This window comes from Rhincodon typus, chromosome 5 (assembly GCF_021869965.1).
Source record: "Rhincodon typus isolate 14 chromosome 5, sRhiTyp1.1, whole genome shotgun sequence".
Lineage (NCBI taxonomy): Eukaryota > Metazoa > Chordata > Chondrichthyes > Orectolobiformes > Rhincodontidae > Rhincodon > Rhincodon typus.
This window is the reverse complement of record NC_063336.1, coordinates 85,773,545-85,800,567: the sequence shown is the minus strand read 5'-3', so window position 1 is coordinate 85,800,567 and position 27,023 is coordinate 85,773,545. Positions and strand designations below refer to the sequence as shown.

Below are 27,023 nucleotides of genomic sequence, written 5' to 3'. Positions count from 1 at the left end.
CTCTAAGATCCTCCAGCTCGCCAATGCTTTGAGATTTTGGTACTCCCCCAATTCTGGCCCCTTGCACATCCCTGATTTCCATTGCATTACTGTTGGCAATCATACATTCAGTTGCCAAGACTTTGTAATTTCTTCTACTTCTCTATTCTACTCTCTTCCTTTGAATTATTCCCTAAAGTCTGTCTCTTTGACCAAGATTTTAGTCACCTTCTTGCTACCTTCTTGTGTGTCCTAATGTCAACACATTTTTTGATATTACTGCTGTGAAGCACATTGGAATGTATTACAATGTTAAAGACCCAAAATAAATGCAAGCTGTTGCTGCCTCCTTTCTCATTACTAAAACGATGAGCAGGAAGATCCCCTCTTCCCGATGAGGAATAAAATGTAAATAACCTACAGGTATTGACTGTTTTTATTCTTGTAGCTGTTCAGCGTCCTGACAATCCCTGCCAAACTGAAACCCACAACTGTGACTCACCTGACCGCGCTCGCTGTATTTACGCTGGTGGCTCAGATTTCATGTGTGTCTGCTTACCTGGCTTCTCGGGCGATGGAAAATCCTGTGTTGGTATGTAATGACCTGTTTCAATAAAACACGTGTCAGTTTTCTTCCTGATTATGTGCATAAATCAGAGTTGTGGAAGATGGGGAAGGACTAGATATTTTAACAAACACAATGCTGGAGAAACTCCGTAGATCTGGCAGCATGCATGGGGAGACAAACCAATTTATGTTTCAAATCCGGTCCTCAGAACTATTGCAGATACTTCTGAACCAGTGTCATACTGGATTCAAAACATTAACTCCCTGTTTCCCTCTCCGCAGATGCTGCCTGATGTGTTGAGTTTCTCCAGCATTCTCTGTTTCAGATTTCCATCATCAGCCTTTACTTAAGGGATTTTTACACACTTATACCAAAAATTGTATCAGCCAGAATGCTTTTGGACATCTAGTTGCTGCAGGGCCATTTGAGAGGGGCCAGGTCCACTTGTTGCACAACTTTTTTAGAGGCTCCCAAAGGATTCTAAGGGTGTAAGTAATGCCAATAGGTAATACGTTAATAAGATGCACAGATTCACTGAGCAATTGGGTCAATTGAAATTAGATAGAAGAACAAAATATTGGTGATGCTGGAATTCCAAAAGTAAGTCTAAGTATTGGAAACATGCAACAGATCGAGTAGCAACTGTGGGACAAGAAAAATTTTAGACCTACAATCTGTTGTTAGAAGATTATGGGGATTTAACAGTTTATCAGTAAGCACAGATCTGCAAGAAAGGAGGATGAAGGTGGAGAGAAGAAGAAGAGGAGCGTGCCTGTGATATGGTAGAGGGCAGGAGAGATCAAATGACAAAGGAATGATGATGGTAATGGGACATGTAAACAAATAGGGATGCAGTGAAACTGAATATTCTTCCCATAGTAAAATAATGATGGATTTCAGTTATGCAAGCAGAGTGATATTGTACTCCTTGGAGGGAGAAGCCAAGAGAAAATTGAGAGGTTTTGATAGAATAAATAAGCGGAGAAATGGTTTCCACTGGCAGGGGTCAGTAACCAGAGGACACATTTAAAATGATCAGTGAAAGACCCAGAGGGAAGATGGGATATTTGTTTCCACAGCAAATTGTGAACTGGAATGTGATGCTTGAAAAGCTGGTGAAAGCAGGTTGAAAGAGAATTTGGAAAAATATTTCAAAACGATACATTTGCAGAGCCATGGGAAAACATTGAAGTAACTTAAACAAAGAGCTAGCACAAGCAGGGTAGACAGAATAGTCACAACAACAGAAGTTGCTGGAAAAGCTCAGCACGTCTGGCAGCATCTGTGACGAAAAAAATCAGAGTTAATGTTTCAGGTCTGGTGACCCTTCCCCAGAACATGAGGAAGTTCTGAGGAAGGGTCACCGGACCTAAAATGTTACCTCTGATTTTTTTCATCACAGATGCTGACAGACCTGCTGAGCTTTTCCAGCAACTTCTGTTTTTGTTCCTGATTTACAGCATCTGCAGATCTTTCGGGTTTTATTTAGACTGAATGGTCATTGTGCTCTGTGAAGAGCTCTGAACTTGGCTGCACTGTGCTCCATGTTTCTGACTGACAGCAACCAAGAGTTATATCGCTTTAACTGAATGAAGTTCACGCCAAGATATTTTTCTTTCTTTTTGTTAAAAGACAACATTATGTAGTTCTTTCTGTATTTAGCTAATTGGAGTTATTTTATGCATATGAAAAATCAATTACGTAGGTTTCAGAGAACTGGGCCCTTTGTTGTTGAAATGACAATATTGATTATTTTTAATAGTTCAATAAGGCTAAACGCAGGCAAGCCTAGATTTATTTTGTCCTGGGTACACAATGAGATAATGATTTTAATTGTGTTGTATATGGTGAATAAAGGGTAGAGAGAAACTATTTCTGATGATGGTGAGGGATTTGAGAACAAGGGAATATATTTAACATTAGAGAGAGACTATGGGGGTGGGGGCGTGGGTAGGAATTATGTTAAGAAACACCATTTTTCACAGAGTTGCAGTAATATGAATCACTGTCCCTCTATCTTGTTGAGGCTGGAAGCTTTTTGGGGAGTTGGGTGGGTGTTCATCAATAGAAACTCAATTTAATAAGGATTTTGGTTAGAAGAAGTTACAAAATCAAAAATAGTAGATGGAGTTAAGTAACAGACGAGCCAGGCTGAGGTGCTAAATGGCTACTTGTGTTGCCACGTCTTCAGTGACAAGAAACCATTTTCCTCTTTCAAGATATTGATGAATGTCAACCAAACCGATGCCATCCATATGCTCAATGCTACAATACACCTGGATCGTTCACTTGCCGCTGTTCTCCTGGCTATCAAGGTGATGGGTTCCAGTGTACACCTGTAGGTAAGGAAATTATTTCACCCACTTTAATCTTCACTTAGTCACTTCCTCATGAACCAGCACTGTAAGTTTCTAAAGTTAGCAATCTAAATAAGAACACTAGGGACTGGTAAACGATGTATCATATGCAAGACTTCTGTTGTACATTACCTTTTAGATTTTGTCTCCACACAGTCAGCTCTCTGGAATACTGATCCACTACATTCCTTTACTCAATCCCATCTAATTTTTTTTTTTCTCAACCATTTATTCAATCAAAAATTATTTGAGATTATCATTGTTTCTGTTAGTGAAATTAGAGATAGGCCAATGAATAAGTGTTAGTGAATTCCATCCTTAAGATCTTGAAAATCAAAGTGAGATGCAGTATGTGTCTTGTGTTTTTTTTCCTTAAACGAAGTTTTCATTTTAGGGAATATCTATATTCAAATAAGTGACATCTGAAATGATGATGGTAGTTAACACTGTTACTTGGCGCAGTTGTGATTTTCATCATAATCTTGCATTTACAAGAGGTTTGTTTCAAGTCATAGTTCAATTCATTTTCTTCTGTGAACAGCAGTCTTCTGTGGTGAACCTGCCAAATGCACCAGCCACGTGTTTATGCAGCCCAAAGTCCTGGAATTCTGTGCTGTAAGAATAGAATCATACAGTTCAGAGTGAGGCTATTCAGCTGGTTATACTTATGCTGTTTTTTTTGAGAAAGTTATCTAATTAGTCTCTCACTCCCCTGCTGTTTCTCATGGCCCAGCAAATTATCACCTTCACTTTTATCCAATTCCCATCACTGTTGAAAAGCAGTTTAACTTTTGTCCCAACTGCCCAGCCAGGTAAATAAGTTTGACTCTTAGTCGTAGGTAGCTAATGCCCGATGTATCCAATTCATTCAATTGGAATGCTATCACCTGATGTTAACCATCTTATTCCACTAATTTTCAGCATAGCACCTCTGGAGCAGGTGGGGCTTGGGCCTGGGCCTCCTGGCTTGGGGATGGGTACACTGCTGCTGCACCATGTGAGCCCTTCTACTTCTTTATTATATCCTTATAAAACAGGGAAAAAAAATCAGTAATGATAAACCCTTAAATTTTAGTTTGCACATCACCTGATGAACTGAATTTGTTTCTGCAAAGCCAAAGAAAGAAGGGACTTGCATTTCTGTGGTGTCTTTCTTAACATCAGAATATCCAAAAACTCTTTTCAGACAACTAGGTAGCTCTTGAAATGCATTTGCAGTTGTGATCTTGGAAATGCTGGGTCAAATTTGCATCAATGTGAAAATGACGAGATCATGGTATATTTTCATCCATCTGACTGGGCAAAATGGAGCCTTAATTTAACACCTTATTGAAAAGAAAGAACTTCTGGCACTGCTGCGCTCCTTCAGAACTGCACTGGGAGTATCAACCTGCTTCATGTGCTCAAGTCTCTGGAGAGGACCTTAAGCCCACATTTAAGAAAAGACCCAAGTTTTTATAACAGACATATAATATCAACAGAATAACTTTTCTGGATTACATATTATCCAAATATCTAGTAAAATATCTATGATCTAAATACATACCTGCTTGTGAGTGTAAGAAAGTATACTGATTTTAAACTAATTTTCCCAAAAGCAGATGACATAGCAAACATTTAAAATATGAATACTTGGAACTTCTTTGGTGTTGTAATGTTTAAAGTCAAATAGTTTACAAGCACAAAAGCAGTGTAGTTTACATGCTGACCCTAGATTAGGCAAACTACTAGAAAGTCCTTGTTAAAATGTGCAGTCCCCTTCAGTAAAGTCAATTATTATTTAAATACTTTTCTTTGTCAAGACAATAATCAGTGTTGTGTTCTGTGAGTCAGAAATTACTTTTATAAAATGTAACTATCAGAATATCACATGAAAGGAATTACAGCAGAATTTAGCCATTCATGAGGTGAATAATTCTTCTAAAAGCACAGATTGAAACATTGAAGGGATGCCAGCAGAACTTGCTTTTAAGGTCTTTGAATTGGAGAAGGGCAAATTACTTAATAAGCCTTTATTCCTGAATATAGTTTAGCTCTAATAGGTAAAGGAAGGCGTGGCCAAATATGGAGGGATGTTTTACATAGTTTGGTACATTCTCTGTCCATCATCCACCCTCTCTATATGAGATTCTCAGACGGAAACACCTTTTACTTTCTGAGCAGTAGATGCAGCTATTAAAGAGAGGTTTTAATTTTCTTTCGGAAACTTCCCTACATGAGGATTTCCTAATCCAATTTACAGCCAACTATCTACTTTTGGTGTATTTTGTAATATAGGATGTGCAGTAGTTAATTTGCATTCACAACGTTACAGATGATGATATTGGTTGAGGAATAAATCTTGGCCAGATCACTGGGGAGAACTCACCTACTCCTGTGAAATAGTGCCGTGGGATTTTTGGCTATCCAAGAGGGAAAGCACAGTCTTGATTGAATGTCTCATCCAAAAGGCCAGCAGCCTCCAATGTAGCACTCCTTCATTATTGTACAGGATATGTCTGCCTGGATAGTCTCTGCAGTAGACCTTGAATACAAGACCTTCTGACTCAGGTGAGAGTGCTGCCCTGTGATACCAAACTGACAAAATGGGAATATGTTCCAGTGCTGCCACAAATTTTCAGACTGGTTTCAATTGTTGCATTGCAATACACAAGCAGAATTACTGGCCTGTGATAGTGGACTCGTAAATGAATATCTGTAGATGGTAAACTTAATGCCACAGAATTTTCCGGAGTGGAACATCTCGTGGTGTTCCATTTTATTGCTTCATCCTTTAGCCCTGTGCTTTTTGCTGTGTACCTCTGAAAGTGGAAAGTGATAATGGTATGATGAGAACCATGAGGCCAGCAATCTGTCTCTTTTAACCAATGAGATTAAAAGACTGAAGAATAATCAGGAACAACTATCTAATTAATTACACTCCCTTTTTTTTCTAAACTGTCCTGCAGGTTTTACCCACATTTATCTGTTTCTGCCTTGAAAGGTTTAACTGGATCAGCACTCATTGTCCCAACAGTGTATTTCCACATCACAACTGCCTGTCATAAAGACAGCCATTCATGCCTGACAAATGAAGCTCAAACCATGGAAATTGGACACTTGTTCATGTAGGGCTCATTCCCTCTTTGTGTGAAAATGTATGAAGTTATGAGAGGCATAGATAAGGTAGACAGTAAGAAACTTTTCCCCTTGGTGGACGGATCAATGACCTGGGGCATACCTTTAAGGTAAGGGGCAGGAAGTTTAAAGGGAATGTGTGGAAAACATTTTTCACCCAGAGGTTGGTGGGAATCTGGAACTCCTTACTAGTAAGGGTGGTAGAGATGGAAAGTGCCATAACATTTAAGAATGATTAGATGTGCATATTTAATGCCAATGCATAGAAGACTATGGGCAAAGTGCTGGGAAATGGAATTAGAAGAGTTAGGTGTTCGTTTTTGACTGGCTAGATTCAATGGGCCGAAGGACTTTTTTCTGTGCTGTAGGCATCTATGACTCTGTAACAGCCAAGGAGGATGAGTTGGAGTCAAATTTGGGTACAGAAAGAGAAATCAAGAGAAGGAAAGATTGAATCAAGAAAGATAGAAAAGAGAAAAAGGGAAAGCAATTTTAACAAATAATCAAATTTTGAAAAATAATTACTGTAGAAATGAAACACCACGGTTCAAGCTGTTAACTTTTTTCTAGCCAGCAAGTTAAGTGGCATCAAGGAGCATAAATTGTCTAATTAAAAGGGTCTTTAAGTACCAGCCCTAAATACCTAAATATCTGCTGCGAATTTAATAGGTAATTAATATACGACATTTTTTGTGAAACACTCAGTAGGTTTACAAGACTAACAGTGGACCATGCTAATCCTCCAACTGGTGGCAATTCACAATCCAGAAGTTACGTCCTCCGGAGAAATTGCTGGACAGTTTTCACATCAATATTTGACTGCCATTAAGCCAGTGGTTGTTTTGGAGCCACATCTGAGCCAATGTCCCATAATCGTCTTTTGGAACTATGTCCCAGTTAATTTTTTACATGTTTCGGCTATATGTTACTGATTCCTATTTTACAAGCCATAAAGAAACTTCAATAAGCACATGCTGAGTAAGTGGAGAAAAATTAATCCCTGTTAAATGGTGTACTCAAATTGTTAATTAGCTCCAGAACCTGACAGCATGTAAACATTAAGCATGACTGTAGTGCAGACTGTGGTTGGAGATAAAAACTACCATGTGGCTGGGAAGCTAGAGGGGATTTGCATGCAGAAAAGAATAACCTAATAGCATGTCTAGCCAGGGTATAAAATAATCGCACTTCATTCCCTGGGTGCTTTCGCTCCCACAAACTAGTTCCTGAAAGCAGACATAGAAGGATGAAATAAGAAAGTTTTATAATTATGGTTTGGTCCTAATCATGAACATGTTGACTGACTTACCTTGACACTAGTTCTCACGAGTAGGGCTTGACTTTATTGAGCCTGTTCTACACTTAGTTCCTTGCAGAAGTATCTATGTGCTGGCCCAATTCAAAGCTGGCTGTCCAATTCCCAAACTCTGTTTGGAAACTGTAAATCTGGTAAATTTGTCAAAATGATATCTGGACTGAGGAGAGATTGCACAAACCAAAATTCTACTCCCAGGAATTTAAAAGGGCATGGGAGACAGCTGGACTAGCTGAAAAAGCCTATCTGTGTAACTTTGTTACTGGCAGCCAGAGAGACTGGCTTTTATTTCCCAATGTTGGATAGTATGTTATGGGTGCTCTTCCAGTTGTTTTTAGCCAAGGGTTCATATATGTTTGATGATTAGGAACAAAAACAAAGTTGCTAGAAAAGCTCAGCAGGTCTGGCAGCATCTGTGGAGGGGAAAACAGAGTTAACGTTTCAGGTCCGGTGACACTTCCTCAGAACTGATGATTAGGTTGGGTTTATGAATAGAAAGCTGTGGCCATACTGGAAGTACTCCTAGAATCTTGGGAGGAGATATCTTTGTGCAATGAGTCCATTTTAAGATTGATCTGACTTGTTCATGAATGACAAATACATGCATATGCTTCAATGTTATTGATTGAGTGATACGTATTGACCAGGGACACTAGGCCTTACATTTAGTCATGTAGTGGGTCTGAATGGACAGGTGGGTGTAAGTGGAACCATTAGAATATAGTATCATGTGGAGGAGGTTGGGATGGACTGTGTTGAAAGTGGTTCATTCTGGGCTTGTGAGCGTGTTTGGTGGCCAGAAAGAAAGGAAAACAAGCCATGGTGCCATATAGTATTGATGACTTCAACCATCCAATGAAGACTAAGTTACAAATCTCAACTGGAGGATGGGGAACAGACTTTGAGAGAATTTGCAGAATTAAATTGTTTGGAGAAGCTAAGAGTCATTTAACTTTTTTTCTTGTGTTAACTTAGGAATGGTTTGGAATGTAGTCCCAGAAGGTAACTATGGATGGACATCAGTAAGATTAAGGATTAGATGGGAGGTTGGGTATGGGAGCAGCGTCACAAGTCAAGAGAGCAGGTATTAGGCCTTCACAGAATTTGAGTGTACTGTTCTATCCAGTGGGATCGATTTAATCATTAATGATGAACGGATCCTTCTTCAAACTTCCTCTGCTCATTTGATTGGCAGGTGTTTTCTACCTGCCAACTTCTTTGGAAAAAAAAATTAGTGTTGGTATGGCAAACAATTTAAGGATCAAGACAACAGTGAAATAAAGAGTCTGTTTGAAAACATTATTAAGACCAGGCTGTGTTTTTTTCAAACATATTATTTTTGTGTCTGATTTATCTGAATATCTTAACTGGGTATGGGCTGGATAGATGGCCATTCTGTGTGCACTCGACCCTTAAACTACTGCATTTTCTATTTGTTGCTGAATAGGCTCAGGGAAAACGCAATGTGAGCTTCACAGGGACAGTTTTCAGAGTAACTTGCAGCCAAGAAGACCCAGGCCTGCTGGCTTCTACATCCCTGAGTGTGATGTTCATGGGAATTACTTGCCAGTCCAGTGCCTCTCAAACCAAGAGAGCTGCTGGTGTGTGGACACAAATGGTAATGAAATTGCAGGAACCATGACTAGCCATGGAGTGCGACCCCCATGTAAGTATTGGCACTCTTGGGTTAAGTTATTAGAAATGAAAAATGAATGCAAATAATCCACTAAAGTGCCCAGTTTGAAACCGGAGACGTCAGTAGTAGATGTTCTAAATATTTATGTGATATTGGAATTATCAGAGGCTAGGTGTTGTTTACAATATTTACCTAACATCATCAAATTGCTTTTGTCTAGCATCTTTTAAATGTGGTGAGTCATATGAAGGTGCTTCACGGGATAGGGATATTGATTCAAAGAAGGGAGCATTTGGATTGATGACAAAAGCTTGAGCAAAGATTTTAAGGAGGGTCATAAATGAGGAATGAGAAGCAGAATGAGGCTTAGCAAGGGAATTTTAGAGCTTACAGCCTAGATAATTGAAGGCACTGCTAATGATAGCATGAAAAGAGTGAGGCCTGTGTAAGTTGTCAAAATTGAATAGAGTTGAAAGTATGTACATCTAAAATTTTCCATTTACTGCTGGATTCCTTGTTTGTGGGCCATTTATACAGCTGAACGGCTTCACCAGTTGCGTAAAATGAAAGCTTAAGTGTAGTTGTTTTCGAATACGGTCATTTTGATAGATCCTATGGGAAATAAAATTGCTTGAAATGTTTACTTCCAACTTTCTCCTGCTATCCTCATTCCTTCCGGTGACATTGCTTGAGAAAGTATTAGTCCACTTGAAAGTTTAAAAGCATGGTTCTCAGCTTGCTCGTGAAGCAAGTTTATCTTGTGCAGCATCAGTGAATACTGGTAGATTGGCCAGTTAATACGTTGCAGTTCTCTCCTCCCGTTCTTATATGGAAACAAGAACTGAATTGCAGTAGAATGTCTGTGCATAAATACAGCCAAGCACTTGACTGAGTCTGAGCCTCGCAAAGGTTTTCTTGCCCCCTGCCCTCCTGCTACATTTGCAAAAGAGATGGTATTTCTGGAATTTGCTATTCCTTGCAGTAAATACTTGCAAGTAAGTGTTATTCATAGTACAACTAATTGGGAAGTGAACTTTTAATACTTATAAGGCAACATGTGCAAAAACAAAATCATCACTTTCTGAACCTTTTCAGCAGTAGATTGATGACTATTTTTGATCATGTGAAAATTATTTTTTTTAAAAAAAAAGCACTTGAAATATTTTGATCTGGCAAACAGCTCCAAGAGAGACAAATTCTTAAATGTCCCAGTAGATGTGTGTTTTATTTTAAACAACTCTTGATATAATAGTCTACTTTTCTGAAGAAGGGTTTCCACATTCAGAGGTCAGAATCACAGCTGCATGAAGAGTTTACTCCTTACAGTAATTTTGTCTCAAGCCTGTACTTAAACTGAAGATAGCACTTAATTAAAACACGTCTTCAGTTTGGAGGTGAGGCTGTTGCCCTTTTAAGGTTTGTACACATTCCCAGTTGTCTGATGTACAGCTGCATAGAGGACAGAGAACAGGATGGTCGTGGGAAATATGTGAACGGCTAAATTCTGACTGGGAAAGCTTAAAAATTGTAATCTATTGAAGCACTGCTAAGAGGCAATGGCCTAGTGGTATTATCGCTGGACTGTTAATCCAGAGATGCAGATAATGTTTGGGGACCCTGGTTAGAATCCCACCATGGCAGATGGTGGAATTTGAATTCAATAAATATCTGGAATGAGCGATCTAATGATGACTGTGAATTTGTGGCTGATTGTCAGAAAAACCCATCTGGTTCACTAATGTCCTTTAGGGAAGGACACTACCATCCTTACCTGGTCTGGCCTACATGTGACTCCAGACCCACAGCAATGTGGTTGACTCTTAACTGCCCCTTGGACAATAAATGCTGCCTAGCCAGCGACACCCTCATCCTGTGAATGAATAAAGGAAAAAAAAAGATAAAGGTTCAAGGCCAAGAACGATGTAAAGATTTGTAACAAAGCATCAACTGAGTTAGTCTCTGTCACTCTGAACTGAATTCTTTGGCCTTTTCACAGTCTTGTAGTAACTCCCATTACATTGAGAAGTCTCTTCTGCTCCTCCAAATTGTAATTCATCCTGTCCTTGTCTAAAAGTACTCCATGGAATTGCTGTTTCTAACATAATCTCTGGATATAGCATTGCATATAGGCCAGATCAGGGAAGGATAGCAGATTTCATTCTCTATCAGGTATTAAAAACCAGAAGGGTTTTTTTTTTTAGCAACCAATAATAGCTGTCATTACAGAGACTAGCTTTATATTCCAGATTTATTAATTGAATTTAAATTCTGCTGCTGGCATGATGGGATTTGACCCTGTATGCCCAGGGCCTTAGCCTGGGCCTCTCAATTACTAGTCCTAAGATATTACCACTCTGCTGGCAACTCCCCATTATTTACCTTCTTCCTAATAGTTATCACCTCTCAACTCTGGTATCATCCTTACAAATCTTCTCTGCCATTTCTCCAAAATCTCAATATTCTTTTTGTAATAATGGAAAACAATATTACGTTTGTTACTTTGTTTATCCACAGTTCTGAAAGTGTGATCTCACCAAGTTCTAAGTAAATTCAACAAAACTTCCTTGCTTTTCGGTTCAATTTGGCTTGAAAAGAACCCCAACTTGCATTTTTAATGGCCTTGTTAAACCTATGTTGTTACTCTTAATGATTTGAATGTCTGTACCCTGATACTTTAGTATTCTATCCCATTTCTGAAGAAAAGACTGGCTGAATTAATTTATGTACTGCCCTGAACATGCTTTTGTTTAAATGGTGTGATGTAGTGCTATCTAAACCTGACCGTCTGGTTTCCTTCCACTGTTCTGACAGGCCTTGAGACAGTCACTCCTACTGTTATAGTTGGGCCCACACCTAGACCAGATGTTATTCCACTGCCCCCAGGCACACACCTCCTCTATGCACAAAGTGGAAAAATAGATCACATCCCAGTGGAGGGTTCCAGCCTGAAGAAAAATGAAGCAAAGACTTTACTTCACATTCCTGTAAGCAGTGTGTCAAAACTTCTTACTTCATCAAAAATCTGCTAGATACATGCAGTGTAACAGAACAGTTTTCTGATGATCTGTGCAGAATTTTCATGAATTTTATTTTAAACATTTAACTGATCCAATGTACGTGGTGTTGCCATCTTGTAACTAATTTGTTATCAAAATGTTCAAGTACCAAGTTTAGGTAATAGATTAAGCTGTTATTCTAAACTTGAGTATGCATTCTCAGCACCTCTGCCAGTGCAGTCCTGGGGGAGAAATGCAGTCTTGGAAGTGCTAAACTTTGAATAAGACATTAAACTTGGGTCCTGTCCGACTTTGGGTGGGCTTACCAAATTTTACGGCATGACAGAAGAAGCAACAGTGAGATAATGATTCATTCGTTGCTGTTTGTGCAAGTTGTCTCTCTGTGCTTCCTGCATTATGACAGTAACTGTATTTCAAAAATTAATTAATTGACCAGAGGTGCATTGGATCATCTTGAGGTCATAAAAAAGTGGTATTTTAAAGCAGGTTCATGCCTTTTTGTAAAAACAGTCACTTGTTAGTACAGAAATTGAATATTATTGAAAAGACAGACAAGTTGCTGAAGTTTACCACCTCGCACTTGAGTGCCAAATTTAAGATGATCAAATAATTTTTTTAAGAAATTCATACACAGGGACCTGTTCTGTGCAAACCCAAGGAATACGTTCTCCTTTTTGAATTATTCGGGAGCTTGAAGAGCCCATAGTTGCTCATTGCTGTCTGCATGGTAAGCTTCAGGCAATCAGTCAAACTGTTAACCAATCAGCACATTTTTTCCTGTAGTACAAATTGTCATCATCAGTTGAATAGAATCATAGAATCCCTACAGTGTGGAAACAGGCCCTTCGGCCCAACAAGTCCACATCGACCCTCAGTGCATCCCATCCAGACCCATTCCCCCTATAACCCACCTAATCTACACATCCCTGAACACCATGGGCAATTTGGCATGGCCAATCCACCTAACCCGCACATCTTTGGATTGTGGGAGGAAATTGGAGCACCCGGAGGAAATCCACACAGACACGGGGAGAATGTGCGAACTCCACACAGTCGCCCGAGGCTGGAATTGAACCCGGATCCCTGGCGCTGTGAAGCAGCAGTGCTAACCACTGAACCGCCGTGCCACCAAAATTTGACATTCTTACATTTGTCCTGATGAATGCAAAGTGTAAAACTTCGGCAGCACGTCACTCTTCTCAACACTATTCTTTCTCTATGTTGCTCTTGTTAAAATGATGCTAACCTTATTCTCTCTTGCCCATCCGTGCCCCTTTGAGCAGAGGTTATTTAGTGTCTGATTTGCGGATGTTTCTCCTCCCAGGGATCAATCAGGTTTGAACTCGCATTCAGTTTGTTTCTGTTACTGCGACAGCAAAACCTATGTATGTGGAGCTTTAACTTTGTAAATGTCTCACGGTCATCCACAGGAGCCTAATCAGGTGAAAATTGACACCTGTCCTCAACCAGAGATATTAGCAATGCTGACCAAAAGCTTGGTCCAAGAGGCAGATTTTAACAATATCTCAAAGTAGGAGCGACTTGGAGATGTGTAGGGAGAAAGTTTCAAGCTAAGGCCTTTGTGGCTGAAGGTAGAGTCATCAACATTGGAGCAGTTAAAGATGGCATTGTGCAAGAACCAACTGTATTGATAGAGATCTTGAACAAGTTGCACGCTGTACAATGTCCACTGTGGCTCACATGGTTAAATGCTTACGCTCCTAACTGGAAGGCTTTGAGACGTATGGACAACTGAAGGCAATTAATTTGGTCACTGCCATTTTTTTAAAACACCTACCTTTTGGAGAATGGCAGGAACTTGCAGACATTTTATTTGGTCATTTTTATTGGGATTGCTTGCTGATTCTGAAGTAGTAGTATTGATTACTTTACTATCTGAGCAAAAGAATTCCATTACCTCAAGGGGTATAATTTTATTTGTATCCAGAGGATTCTGCAATATGTTATTAGTGTGCGCCTACCTGAACAGATTTTACTGCTATCCAATGTCTAAGCAAGAATGTGAAGACAGCTGGTCTTTGGCCAGATTTGGCAGTGTGCTCTGAAGCACTGTTAAAGGTAGCGCTGCCCAGCCCCCACTCCATTTCCAGTTTGCACCCCCACAAGCTCCTCCCCTCCAGCTCCCTCATTAACTGAGCATAGAGGTCAGCAGCTGTTTAATGTCACTCCTTCACTATCCCTCCTCTTTCCCCCTCCCCTCACAGACATACAGATATGCTGCCATTGACCTGTCGTAAAAATCCACAAAAGGCACAAGAGTATCTGAAAACATGCGTTCTTTCTGCATATTCTGTATTAATGGGTATCGACAGAAACAAATGAGAACAGTTGCTTTGTCTCAAGTTTCTCTATTAGAAGGAAAAATAAGGAGAGGCAACGTAAACTAAATGGTACAACAATAAAGGGAGTGCAGGAGCAGAGTGACCCAGGGCTGTATGGATGCAGATCCTTTTGAAAGTAGCAGACAAGTTCGTGAAACAGTTTATATTTTTAAAAAGTACTGATACCAGGCTTTATAGATACAGGCATAGAGTACAAAAATGAGGAACCTTTGGGAAAACTTTTTATTTTGTTAGTTAGGTTTCATCGGGACGATTGTGAGCAATTTTCAAGCGTGGGGTGATGCAAGGATATTTCAGAATATTTTATAGAATACAGTCACTTTATGAAGCAGAACAATGACATTGATTCTCCCACTATTTCTGTGCTGGTTCTTGCTTCTCCCATTGCCTCTGTAAGAGCTACACACAGAGCTCGTTCCACTCTCCCTGCCATTTCCCCTTAGCCTCGCAAAAAATCTTTCTCTTTAGATAATTATGCAATTCCTTTTTGAAAGCCACAATTATATCTGCTTCCAAATTGCATTCAAGTGTACATTGTCTGGAAAAGTCATGAGTCTGTCAAACTCCTCCAGAGAGCAGTGGAGGCAGGGTCATTGGATAGTTTTAAAACAGAGGAAAACAGATTCTTAACTAACAAGGGAGATTATCACACGTTGTCTGGAAGGTGGAGTTGAGGTCACAATCAGATTAGCCACAATTCTATTGAATAATGACTGGGCTCAAGGGACTGAACGGCCTGCTCATCTTCCTATTTCATATGTTCTAGACTCTCAGCACTTAAAAAGTTATCTCATAACTTCCCTAGTTCTTCTGTTGATTACCTTGAAATCTGTGTATTCATGTTCTTAACCCTTCTGCTAATGGGAGTGGTTCCTGATTATTTACTCTGACTTGACCTCTCATGATTTTGAGTACTTCTATCAAATCTCCTGTCAACCTTTTTAAAGGTGAATAACTCCAGCTTTGCCAATCTATTTACATGACAGTCTCTCATCTCTGAACTCTTGTATCTTTTCTGCACCTTCTCCAGTGCCATCACATCCTAGTGTGATGCCCTGAATTGAACACAATACTCCAGCTGAAGCTGAACTAAACATTCATCATAAATCCTTTGTTTTTGTGGTCTGTCTCTATTCATAAAGCCCAAGATACTATACATCTTTTTAACTACTTTCTGGATTTGTTTACTGCCTTCAATAATTTCAGTAATATACTCCTAGGTCCTTTTGCTCCTGCACCCATGTTAGTATTTTTTATATTACTTTTCCTTGTGCTTCCTTTCAAAATGTATCATTTCTCACTTCTTTGCATCAAATCACATCTGCCCCACATCTGCCATTCCACCAGCCTGCCTGTATCCGTCTTGAAGTCACCTATTCACGGTTCACAATACTTGCACATGTTGTCATCAGCCAATATTGCAGAATACTATAGAATTTGTGCTAACATAAAATATCAAGTTTACAGTGGGCCATTATTCTCTTGGAGGGAAGATGAGTAGGTGAAGAATATTGATTCAGATAACACGTTGGCCATCCTCAAATTATTTATTTCGGCACAGCATTCAAAGTGGTTTGCTCTGTATAACTGCAACAAAAGAGAATGGCTGAAAAATTGTGTGTCCTACCCATACTATTGCATAAAAGAAATGATGCTTCGCTATATTGGGAGTTGATATCATTGTGTACTAATTGATTAATGTGCTAAGGGCAGTCTACTATACGTGCTACATTGTTCAAAATATATGCAGAACTCGGTGTTTTAAAAAAAATATATTTTGAAGTGGTATTCAAAGTCCTTCTGCAATATTTGGAAGAGGTTTCAGTAGTCATGTTTGTCTTTGGAAAAAAAAATCAAGAAGTTAAAAACAAAAAACACTTTCCCATCCAAGTGACTTATTTTTTCCATTTGTGTTGATGAAATTATATGAGCATAGTTATGTCGAAATGTATTTTGTTGTGAATGATTACATTTTGTGCAACAATCAAGTATCATCCAAACATGAGGCAGACTTCAATAAACTTGTCCAAAAGCCAAACTACATAGCAAATGTTAACTTGGAATTTTATGTCTGTTCCAGTTCATGTGTCTTCCAGTGTTAACTGGCAGCAATTTGCTAAATCCAATCAATGGTCCACACTTTGACAATTTTGCTATTAATACTGCCACAATGTTTGTAGTCATTACTCTGCAATTGGCAAAAACTTATGAAGTTTGCACATGTGCAGGTTTGTGTGGGAATCCAGAAGTTGCTGCCATTGATTTTACCCTGCTTCCTGGTTACGTTGTTGAAACTTCCCTGCATGGCAAGCAAGTAGAGATCACTAACCAAATGCAATTATGCTATTTGTAAATCCCTAACAAATGTTGCACTTTGTTCAATGAAATGTAACTGCATAAAATTCAGCTGAGGAGCCTTAATTGACTGTGGAAAGCTAGTTTTATATTTGGAATGACAAATTTCTCCAATTTGATTCTTTTATAGCAATCACATTTAACTTTTTCTTGTTTTAATACGTTTGTTTATATTTCAACTTCTACCTTAATACCATGTGCCTGAATCATCTATTTTGCTGTTTTTAAAGTTTTTGATTGAAAGTGAAAAGTCAAGGTACTTTGCTTCCTTATTTTCTATCTGTGAGAATACTCCACTGTGGTTGACTGCTTATTCGAGTTGGTGGCATTACTGCATCATCAGGATGCCTCATGATCCCCTTGTTTTGCTATCCCAATCAAACTGGGGTCAGGAAAGGGGTAATTCATACCACAAAAATTGCTAGATCTTTTTGGTCAGCTTTCTTTGAGGTCACTGGTGAGCACTTCCTTTTGTGTCACCACTGATTGTGAGGTCTGAAACATTGTTACTTCTGCAGGCTTTGTTCCAAAGAAATTACTTTAGATCTGTAGAAAGACTGTGCCAATGGGCCAACCATTGTGGTCCAACAGTAGAAACCCCTCCGTCTGCTAATTTTCAAAACACAGTTAGCATTATAAAAGTGATAATAATCCTGGAGGTTTTGTATGTCATGTATGGCTTGTTTTCAAATCATTCATTGATCTTTCCCCTTTTTTATTTCTGTAACTTGTTTCAGCCTTCCAACACACTGAGAACTCTGTATTCTTCTGGTCTGGCCTCTTGAGTATTCCCGATTTTTCATCCCATGCTCACAGCTGCCTATGCCCAAAATTCTGGGATTTCCTCCCTAAAAATCTTCATCATTCTGCCTCCCTTCTCCTTTAATCCTTTCAAAATCCATGTTCTGGACCAAGATTTTGGTGATTTGTTCTAACATCTTGTTATTTGGCCTTGTGTCAATTTTATGCCTGAAGCATTCTATATAAAGTGCCTTGGGACATTTTACTTAGTTCCAGGTGCTATTTATGTTCATGTTGCTGATCCAGTGGTGGTGCACTACCAGGTTGAAGGCTGGGGAGAACCAACAATAACAGAAGCAGGAGTTGCAGTTTTCTTGGTATGGAGAAAGCATTCATGCATTGTGTCTTTCTGCAGATGCTTCATTTTTATTTATGTATAGTATTGGATTAAAGGGGGTTTAAAGCTTTTGTTTATGTAGTCAATTTTGCAGTCTCCGCATCTTTCAAAGCACTTTACAGCCATCCAAAGTGTGGTCACTTGTAATGTATGAAACAGACCTCCCAATTTGCCCCCAACAAATTCAGGCATACAGCAATGTAATTTTATACCATACAATCTGTATTTGTGATGTTTATAGAGAAATAAATAATAACCACAAGTATCTCTCTGGGTTTTTTTTCAAAATTGTACCACAATAGCTTTTAGATCCTCCTGTCAGGGCAGGTGGGATCTTGTTTTAACGTCTTAACCATAAGACGGTACCTGTGATAAAACAGCACCCCCTCAATACTGCAATATTGGAGTGTCAACCTGGATTTTTCCAGTCATAGTGTGAATCCTGAACCAAAATATACTATGGCAAGGAAGTTCCAACTGAGCCGTGTTTGACATAAGGTAGTGAAACTAGGTTGATGTAGTGAATTAATTTGCCTAGCAGCAGCTCAGAGTTCCTGTGTCTAAGCCAGATGTTATTTGGTGTGGGAATGTTCACAGCTGGGAGAGTATTTGGAGTAAAATTTAACTTTGGATTAAATCTGACTACGATGTATATGTTTTGTCAGCATCTGGAAGAAACTATCACAGTCCATAAAGGCATCATTGGAATGCAGAAGTGCATGTTTGGTGAAAACATTTGCGTCCAGAAAGGCCACGCGTAACACTGGGTCCTGGCAGCCCCGTCTTCAAAGGCTCAGACATGAATTTATTCTCATGTTCCTCATTGATTAATTTGCCTTGTTTGAAATTTATTGGCCTCTAATTTGGAAGAACTGTTAAAGTCAGCAACCAGGTAGAGGTGAAATTTAGTAGAACATGAAGTTAGTTCATATTTCACTCCCAAAGCTCTTTGAAGGCGAAACTCTTGGACATAATTGCTGTAATGATAATCACTTCAATGATTCCTTGTCACAAGTCACTAAATTATTCACATGAGTCTTCTTTCACTGTCCTACAAAGTATCTGGTCTCAGTTTAACTTGTTATTTCTTCTGCTTATAGGATAAAGTGGTCATTGGTGTCGCATATGACTGTGTAGAGAAGATGGTGTACTGGACTGACATTGCAGGCCGCACTATCAATCGAGCCAGCCTCCACGGAGGGGAGCCCTCTACTATCATTGGAATAGGTTGGTATGGAAATGAAGTCTCCACTAGGCCCACCTTTTTTTTTTTGAAGCCAGTCCAAATCATGTCTGTAGATTTAATCTCAATTTTCAATGGAGTTATTTGGCACATGGTTAATTGGTATTGCATGCCTTTCTGCATCATTTGTGGTTTAGTTGGTGGTATATCCACTGAGTCAGGAGGTTGAGTTCATTTCCTACTACACTCCTGAACAAGTGCTGCGTTGTTGGCGATGCTGTCTTTTGGATGAGGCAGTAAAGTTTAGGCCTTGCCTCACTATTAAACAGGAAATATCCCATTCCATTTGCTTTTTTTAAAGGCCAATTTTTATGAATGCTCCACTAGGTCACGCAAAGAGTGCACGTGCCATGGAGTTGACAGAAGGGAATGGCACTGTGGAAATGTCTGACGTTAATATCTGTATTGGTGAATGATGGGATCAGATTGAAGTGGAGGGAGCAGGACAGGTGATGGTTGGAGATGACAGGTCCACTACCGCTGCCTCCTAGCTAGAGCACGGAATGCAGTAATATAGTAGGCCTGTCCTGTCACAGCCACATCTATGCAAGCGCGGCAGCCAAACTCTATTATGGATAATCACTGTTGGTTACAAAAAATCAAATTAAGGATATTGTCTGAAATTCAGGGCCGCAGCAATTAGATTGGAATTGTGATTTTTCTTGCTCATTTGATCTTATCTGATTTAAGCACTTAACAAATCTAACGGTTGTCCGTTATGTTTAGGCTGGACCTTTGTTAGGGCAAACTATTTACATTGTCCCTTTACCTCTCTAGTTCTAAATTGTTATCTGCCTCAAATATTTATCCAGGTTTTTTTTAAACTGCATTGATCCCAGCTCCTTCATGTAGCAAAAATCTGAATAAAGAAATGTTTCTCTCTCTTTCTATGAATTTAATGTGTATTTTAAATTGACTGTCCTCATCACTGATGCTGCAAATTCCTTTATCAATCTTGAAATTTTTTTTGTACAAATAGTTCTGGTATCTTGAGTGTCTGAAACTGTTGCATTCTAGTTATCAAGAATCAATGTGTTTCTTCACTTTTTGCTGTTGTACTCCAAGTCCCTATTTATAAACAATGAGATCCTGGTGTCATGTATCTTTTATCCACCTGCCTGGTGTGTCTGTTTATTTGTGCTTTTCAGAGTTTTTTTGTTAGAAGTATACTTTTCTTTCTTGATTTTCCTATCTACTTTTCTGACCTTGATCCATCTCTGTCTCAAATTGCATTTCCTATCTGACTGCCTATTCTGCTAGGAATTCACTCCATGTTCAATTAAACTCTGCATGATTGCACCCTTGCCATGATGATATCTGTAGTTGTGCAAAGAGAAGGTGCACCATCACCTATCAGGGCGACGAGAGGATTGGAAATAAATGTGGCCCTGCCAACAACACCTACATGCCAAGATCAAAACAACTTGACTTTGTGATCGAGTTCTGGATGCTGACTTTCCTAATTTCCTATGGTCTCCCAGGCTGCAGTATCAGTTGAGACCTGGTGGGCGTAGCCTCTAAGCCTACACTATAACTTGTTAATCACAATGTGTTCTTTTTCTTGTTTGTGTAATCTGTGATTTTGGTTACCAGGATTAAATGTTTAATTCAACAGTACTTCCATATAGTACTCCGGGTAATTATGCTTGGTCTTTACAATCTGGAAAACAAATGTGTCATTGTCTGTAGCTTTGATCCCAGATCCAATCTGCCAAACCCCAGCTTTGTTTTAATATGCAACTTATTTATTGCATTTGTGCCGTAGCCTAGCCCTAAACTGTAACCACAAAGGAGCAGTATTCTGTCGGAACACCCTCGCCCCCTCCAAAGAATATTCAGTTATCATATGTGGACACTGCTTCTCTGGTTATTTGTCCATACAGTGACCATCTGTTGATGTGAATAGTTTCTACACAGAAGTTACAGAAATAAGCAAGGGTGTTGGATTCTTACAAGATAGATACACACAGACATTGCTCAACATTGCTCATTGCTGACATTCTGACTCTCAACCTCCTGGTGGTCTTTATTGGTATAAATGTTGAATGCCCTATTATTTAAATCCCTCCATTGCCTCATTCCCTCCTAATCTCTGTAACTAGCTCCACTCCCTCAACCTCCAAGAACTCTGCATACTTCAAATTCTGGTCTTTTGATCATTACTGACTTCTGTTGCTCCATTGTAAGTGCTGCACCTTCAGGTGCCCAGATTGAAAGCTCCTGAATTCCCTCCTCAGTGCCTCCATCTCTTGACACTCCCTTTTCCTTTAAGGTGAATTGTCAATTATTTGGTCACCTGTCCTACGTAAACTGCAAATGTCACTTTGGGATGAGGAAACAGAGACTAATTTCTAAAGAATTTCTACATTTTACAAAATCTGGAAGTTTGAAACTTGGAGAACTAAACTTTTTCTATGAAGTTTTGTTTTGCTTTTAAATATAATACTGCTCTGATCCAAGGTCTCCCTCACTTGTTATTCTTATACTTAAACCTCTTTCAAACAATGGCAGGGTAAAAGGAGCAGAAGGCCCACTGATCATCTATCTCTGCTATTTTACTCCACCCTGCCCATATCTCTTGATGTCATTAGTATGCAGAAATCTATCGATGTCTGTCTTGAACATGCTCATAGATTTGAGCTTCTGCTATTTCCACTTCTCTCAAATGAGAAATACTGACACAGTCTGTGTCATTCACCTTGGAGGAGAGATTCCAGTTATATAAATAAAAGTTCTCCAGTTAAAGACTGCTAATATACTAATAGTGGAAGATAGTTAATATGCTGAGAGTGGGAAATGGCTTAGATTCCTTGATTAACTTGTAATGATACAGTAGTTTTAATATCAACATTTTAATTTGATATCTGCTCTGGGTCATGTTTGTTTGGATCTTCACTTGCTATGTGCTAGGACTTTACTTGTCTATGTTATTGTGTTAAAGATCTGGAGAGCCCTGAAGGAATAGCTGTCGATCATTTGGGCCGCAACATCTTCTGGACAGACTCTGGACTGGACAGAATTGAAGTGGCTAGAATGGACGGAGACCAGAGGCGGGTGCTCTTTACTGATGACCTTGTGAACCCAAGAGCAATTGTTGCAGATCCTGTCCATGGGTACGTACAAGAATGAAAGCTCTCCCAACCTCCTTTAAATCCTCAAAATGCATCAGGAAGAAAGAAGTTGCATTCCCTCAGTGCTTTTCTCATCCTCAATGCCCTGAAGCATTTCCAGGCCAACTAAGTACAAGGAGTTCCTTCCTTGCGCCTCTTGTTATGAATTCTAAATACCTTGGATTCATGCAATTCCACAGTCATTTTTTTTTTAAGGAAATGTTTGAAAGGTGGGTACCTGGTTTATGAGGTTACCATCAATATCAATGCCTCGCTATTGACTCAAACCAATATTTCTCTGCTCTTTTCATTGGTTCCCTTTTGAAAAGCCCCAGAGTGGTGTTTAGAAAGCTGGCTGTATCCCCGCCCATCCAAAACATAAATTGGATTCTGATGCTGTAGCTGCTATCTATTTTAAAAGTAAATTATTTTGTCTTTCATTCATTTGAAAAATGGCATAACTGGGGGGAAAAATCCTTTCACGCACAGGAGGAAAGAAGAGTGGGACTAGTAGGTGGCTCTTATAAAGCGTCAGCAAAAGTACAAATGGCCATCCCGGTTTCTATATCTTCATGATTCAACATGATTCAATTGAACCAGTTAACTCCCAACAACTGTCAGGTAACATTTCTACCAGTTGACATTAAACTACCTTTAATGAACAGAAGGAAGCACATAATTCACAACTTTACACAGATTCTGGTGGAAGAAAATGTGATCACTCAGTGGTCAGTAAAAGTAATCATGAAGCTGTTGGAGAGAGGTAGTAGGAACTGCCGATGCTGGAGAATCTGAGATAACAAGGTGTAGAGCTGGATGAACACAGCAGGCCAAGCAGCATCAGAGGAGCAGGAAAGCTGACATTTTGGGTCGAGACCCTTCTTCAGAAATGGGGGAAGGGAAGGGGATTCTGAAATAAATAGGGAGAAAGGGGGAGGTGGATAGAAGATGGATAAAGGAGAAGATAGGTGGAGAGGAGACAGACAGGTCAAAGAGGCGGGGTTGGAGCCAGTAAAGGTGAATGTAGATGGGCGTTGGGGAGGGGATAGGTCGGTCCAGGGAGGACAGACAGGTCAAGGAGGCAGGATGAGGTTAGTGGGTAGGAGATGGGGTGGGGCTTGAGGTGGGAGGAATGGTTAGGGAGGCGGGGACGAGCTGGGCTGGTTTTGGGATGCGGTCGGGGGAGGGGAGATTTTGAAACTTGTGAAGTCCACATTGATACCCTTGGGCTGCAGGGTTCCCAAGCAAAATATGAGATACTGTTCCTGCAGCCTTTGGGTGGCATCATTGTGGCAATGCAGGAGGCCCAGGATGGACATGTCGTCCAAGGAGTGGGAGGGGGAGTTGAAATGGTTCGCGACTGGGAGGTGCAGTTGTTTATTGCGAACCGAGCGTAGGTGTCCCACAAAGCGGTCCCCAAGCCTGCACTTGGTTTCCCCGATGTAGAGGAGGCCAAAACGGGAACAGCAGATATAGTGTACCACATTAGCAGATGTGCAGGTGAACATCTGTTTGATGTGGAAGGTTTTCTTAGGGCCTGGGATGGGGGTGAGGGGGGAGATGTAGCACTTCCTGCGGTTGCAGGGAAAAGTGCCGGGGATTGTGGGGCTGCTGGGGAGTATGGAGCGGACAAGGAAGTCACGGAGAGAATGATCCCTCTGGAAAGCAGATAAGGGTGGGGAGGGAAAAATGTCTTTGGTAGTGGGGTCAGATTGCAGATGGCGGAAGTGTCGGAGGATGATGCATTGGATTCGGAGGTTGGTGGGGTGGTACGTGAGGACGAGGGGGATTCTGTTTTGGTTGTTATTGCGGGTAGGGGGTGGGAGGGATGAGTTGCGGGAAATGCGAGAGACACGGTCGAGGGCGTTTTCGACCACTGTGGAGGGGACATTGCGGTCCTTGAAAAACGAGGACATCTGGGATGTCCAGGAGTGGAATGCCTCATCTCGGGAGCAGATGCGGCAGAGGCGAAGGAATTGGGAATAGGGGATGGCCTCTTTGCAGGAAGGTGGGTGAGAGGAGGTGTATTCTAGGTAGCTGTGGGAGTCGGTAGGCTTGAAATGGATATCGGTTTCCAGGTGGATGCCAGAGATGGAGACAGAGAGGTCCAGGAAGGAGAGAGAGGTATCAGAGATGGTCCAGGTGAACTTAAGGTTGGGGTGGAAGGTGTTAGTGAAGTGGATGAACTGTTCGAGCTCCTCGTGGGAGCACGAGGCGGCGCCGATACAGTCATTGATGTAACGGAGGAAGAGGTGGGGGATAGGGCCAGTATAGCTTTGGAAGAGGGATTATTCTGCATATCCAATAAAGAGGCAGGCATAGCTTGGTCCCATGTGGGTTCCCATGGCCACCCCCTTTGTCTGTAGGAAGTGGGAGGAATTGAAGGAGAAGTTGTTAAGGGTGAGGATGAGTTCAGCTAAGCAGATGAGGGTGTCAGTGGAGGGGGACTGGTCGGGCCTGCGGGACAGGAATAAGCAGAGGGCCTTTAGGCCATCTGCATGGGGAATGCAAGTGTACAGGGACTGGACATCCATGGTAAAGATGAGGTGTTGGGGACCAGGGAATCGGAGGTTTTGGAGGGCGTGGGTGGTGTCACAGACGTAGGTGGGGAGTTTCCTGGACCCCAAGGGGGAGAAAATGGAGTCGATATAAGTGGAGATGAGTTTGGTGGGGCAGGAGCAGGCGGAGACAATGGGTCGACCAGGGCAGTCAGGTTTGTGGATTTTGGGAAGGAGATAGAAACAGGCGGTGTGGGGTTGGGGAACGACGAGGTTAGAGGCTGTGGGTGGGAGGTCACCTGAAGTGATGAGGTTGTGGATGGTTTGGGAGATGGGTTTGGTGGTCGGGGGTGGGGTCATGATCAAGGAGGCGGTATGACGAGGTGTCGGAGAGTTGGCGCCTGGCCTCGGCAATGTAGAGGTCAGTGCGCCATACTACAACTGCTCCTCCCTTGTCCGTGGGTTTTATGGTGAGGTTGGGATTGGAGTGGAGGGGGTGGAGGGCTGCACGTTCTGTGGGGGAGAGGTTGGAGTGGGTGAGAGGGGTGGAGAGGTTGAGGCGATTGATGTCTCGATGGCAGTTGGAGATGAAGAGGTTGAGGGAGGGTAGGAGGCCTTGGGGTGGTGTCCAGGAGGAGGGGGTGTGTTGGAGGCAGGAGAAGGGGTCTGTAGAGGGAGGGTTAGGCTCACGGTTAAAGAAGTAAGCGCGGAGGCGGCGGAAAAACTGTTCAACATCCAAACGTGAGTAGTATTCGTTGATGTTTGGGTGGAGGGGGACAAAGGTGAGCCCTTTCCTGAGGACTGACCGTTCGTCCTCAGTAAGTGGGAGGTCTGGGGGGATGGTGAAGACTCGGGAGGGCTGGGTGCTACTGTCTCCTTTGGAGCTGCTGGCTGTGGAGGCGGTGGGCGGAGCGACGTGGGCGGAGCAATGTCGGCATCGGTAGTGGGCGGAGTGACGTAGGCCGGTAAATCTTGGATGTTGGTGGCAGTGATGTCCTCGGAAACGGAGGCGGCGGCATCAGCAGCGGTGTTGATGGCGTTGGCTGTACCGGAAGTGGTTTACTGGGCGGTGGCAGCGGATGTGACATCATCCGTGGAGTCCGTGGGTGCTCCGAAGGTGGCCACATGGCCAATGGTGGCGGGCACATGGTGGGGAAGGTCCTGGGTAGGGTGGCAGGCTCCAGTAAGTTTAAAGTACTTTCAGTTTTTAGTGTCCCATAAAGCCAAGTAGAATTGTGCGTTCAGGTTGTGGATCCTACGAAGAATAAAAAACAGGAGAGGTCCTTTGCAGCATGTTAATCCAATTTGTTCACTAATGTCCTTTGTGAATTGCAAAACCTTTCATCTGTGGCCAGTTTGTGCCTGTATGTGACTTCATTTTCACGTTAATGTGATTAGCTGTTCATGGAAGTGACCCACACAAGCCACTTAGTCATATCAAACCACCACCAGTGGATCAAGAAGGTAGCTCACTAAAACCACAGCGTAATTAGGAACGAACAGTAGACAAGCAACATCCACAACCCAGTAGTGAATGTAAAATATAACTTATCCACAATAAACTTCATCGGCTATAGTTTATCCCATTCAGAACTTCAGTGGAACAGATTTTTCTGGTCTCGGGATGCTCTTGTTTCCTGTTCTGCTGGCTAATTGTGTTTCATTAAACATAAAAGAGTAAGATGCAGTTCCTGTGTGTGGAGATCTGGTATGGCACATTTGTGACTCCAACTGCATCCCACTGTGTTTGAATCTCACATGTGGTGCACTCCAAGCCTTGTATAATAGATAGTTTTGTACTGTGTGCCTTTTTGGTTCTGTTTTTGAAGTATTGAAAGACTGTCGTGCTGAGCACAGCTGATTTTTTTAATATAACACGAGTCAAAAATTGCTAAGCAAATATGAGAGAAATTGTTATCGAGGGAGAGTAGCTGTTGCAAGCTGAATAAGGAAATGAGGGAAATCTGGTCAGTGTCAACAGCAATGGATCATGTTTCTGGTTCACGTAGATTGGAGTTCAGCTGAACACTGGTCAGAGCACAGGATCTTATGACAGCAGTTCTGGTTCTGATGTAGGAGCATGTTGGGGTGGGCAGCTAAAACATTGACACTAATCTTTTACAACAAATATATTAAAATTGTCGTAACAAATGTTTTGTGTTTTATAGTGTAAGTGTAGGTGCAGAGGAGACTTGATGAAATTGTACCAAGGGTGAGAGAATTCAGATATGTAACAAGATAAAAAGAGATGGGATTATTCTCCTTAAAGGGGAAATGGTAATAAGGAGGATCAATCACCAGAAAAGAGATAACAAAGTGTAGAGCTG

The 27,023-nt window shown here is 41.1% G+C and overlaps 1 protein-coding gene across 1 annotated transcript in view; it reads left to right on the top strand.

The window, feature by feature from the left end:
• nid1a (nidogen 1a) overlaps nt 1-27,023 on the top strand; it is a 107,681-nt gene that overhangs the window by 67,919 nt on the left and 12,739 nt on the right. The window contains exons 10-15 of the mRNA XM_048597089.1: nt 428-571; nt 2,767-2,889; nt 8,784-9,002; nt 11,784-11,956; nt 18,946-19,072; nt 22,030-22,201. Of these exons, the coding sequence (XP_048453046.1) occupies nt 428-571; nt 2,767-2,889; nt 8,784-9,002; nt 11,784-11,956; nt 18,946-19,072; nt 22,030-22,201 (958 nt within the window). The remainder of the gene's footprint in view (nt 1-427; nt 572-2,766; nt 2,890-8,783; nt 9,003-11,783; nt 11,957-18,945; nt 19,073-22,029; nt 22,202-27,023) is intronic.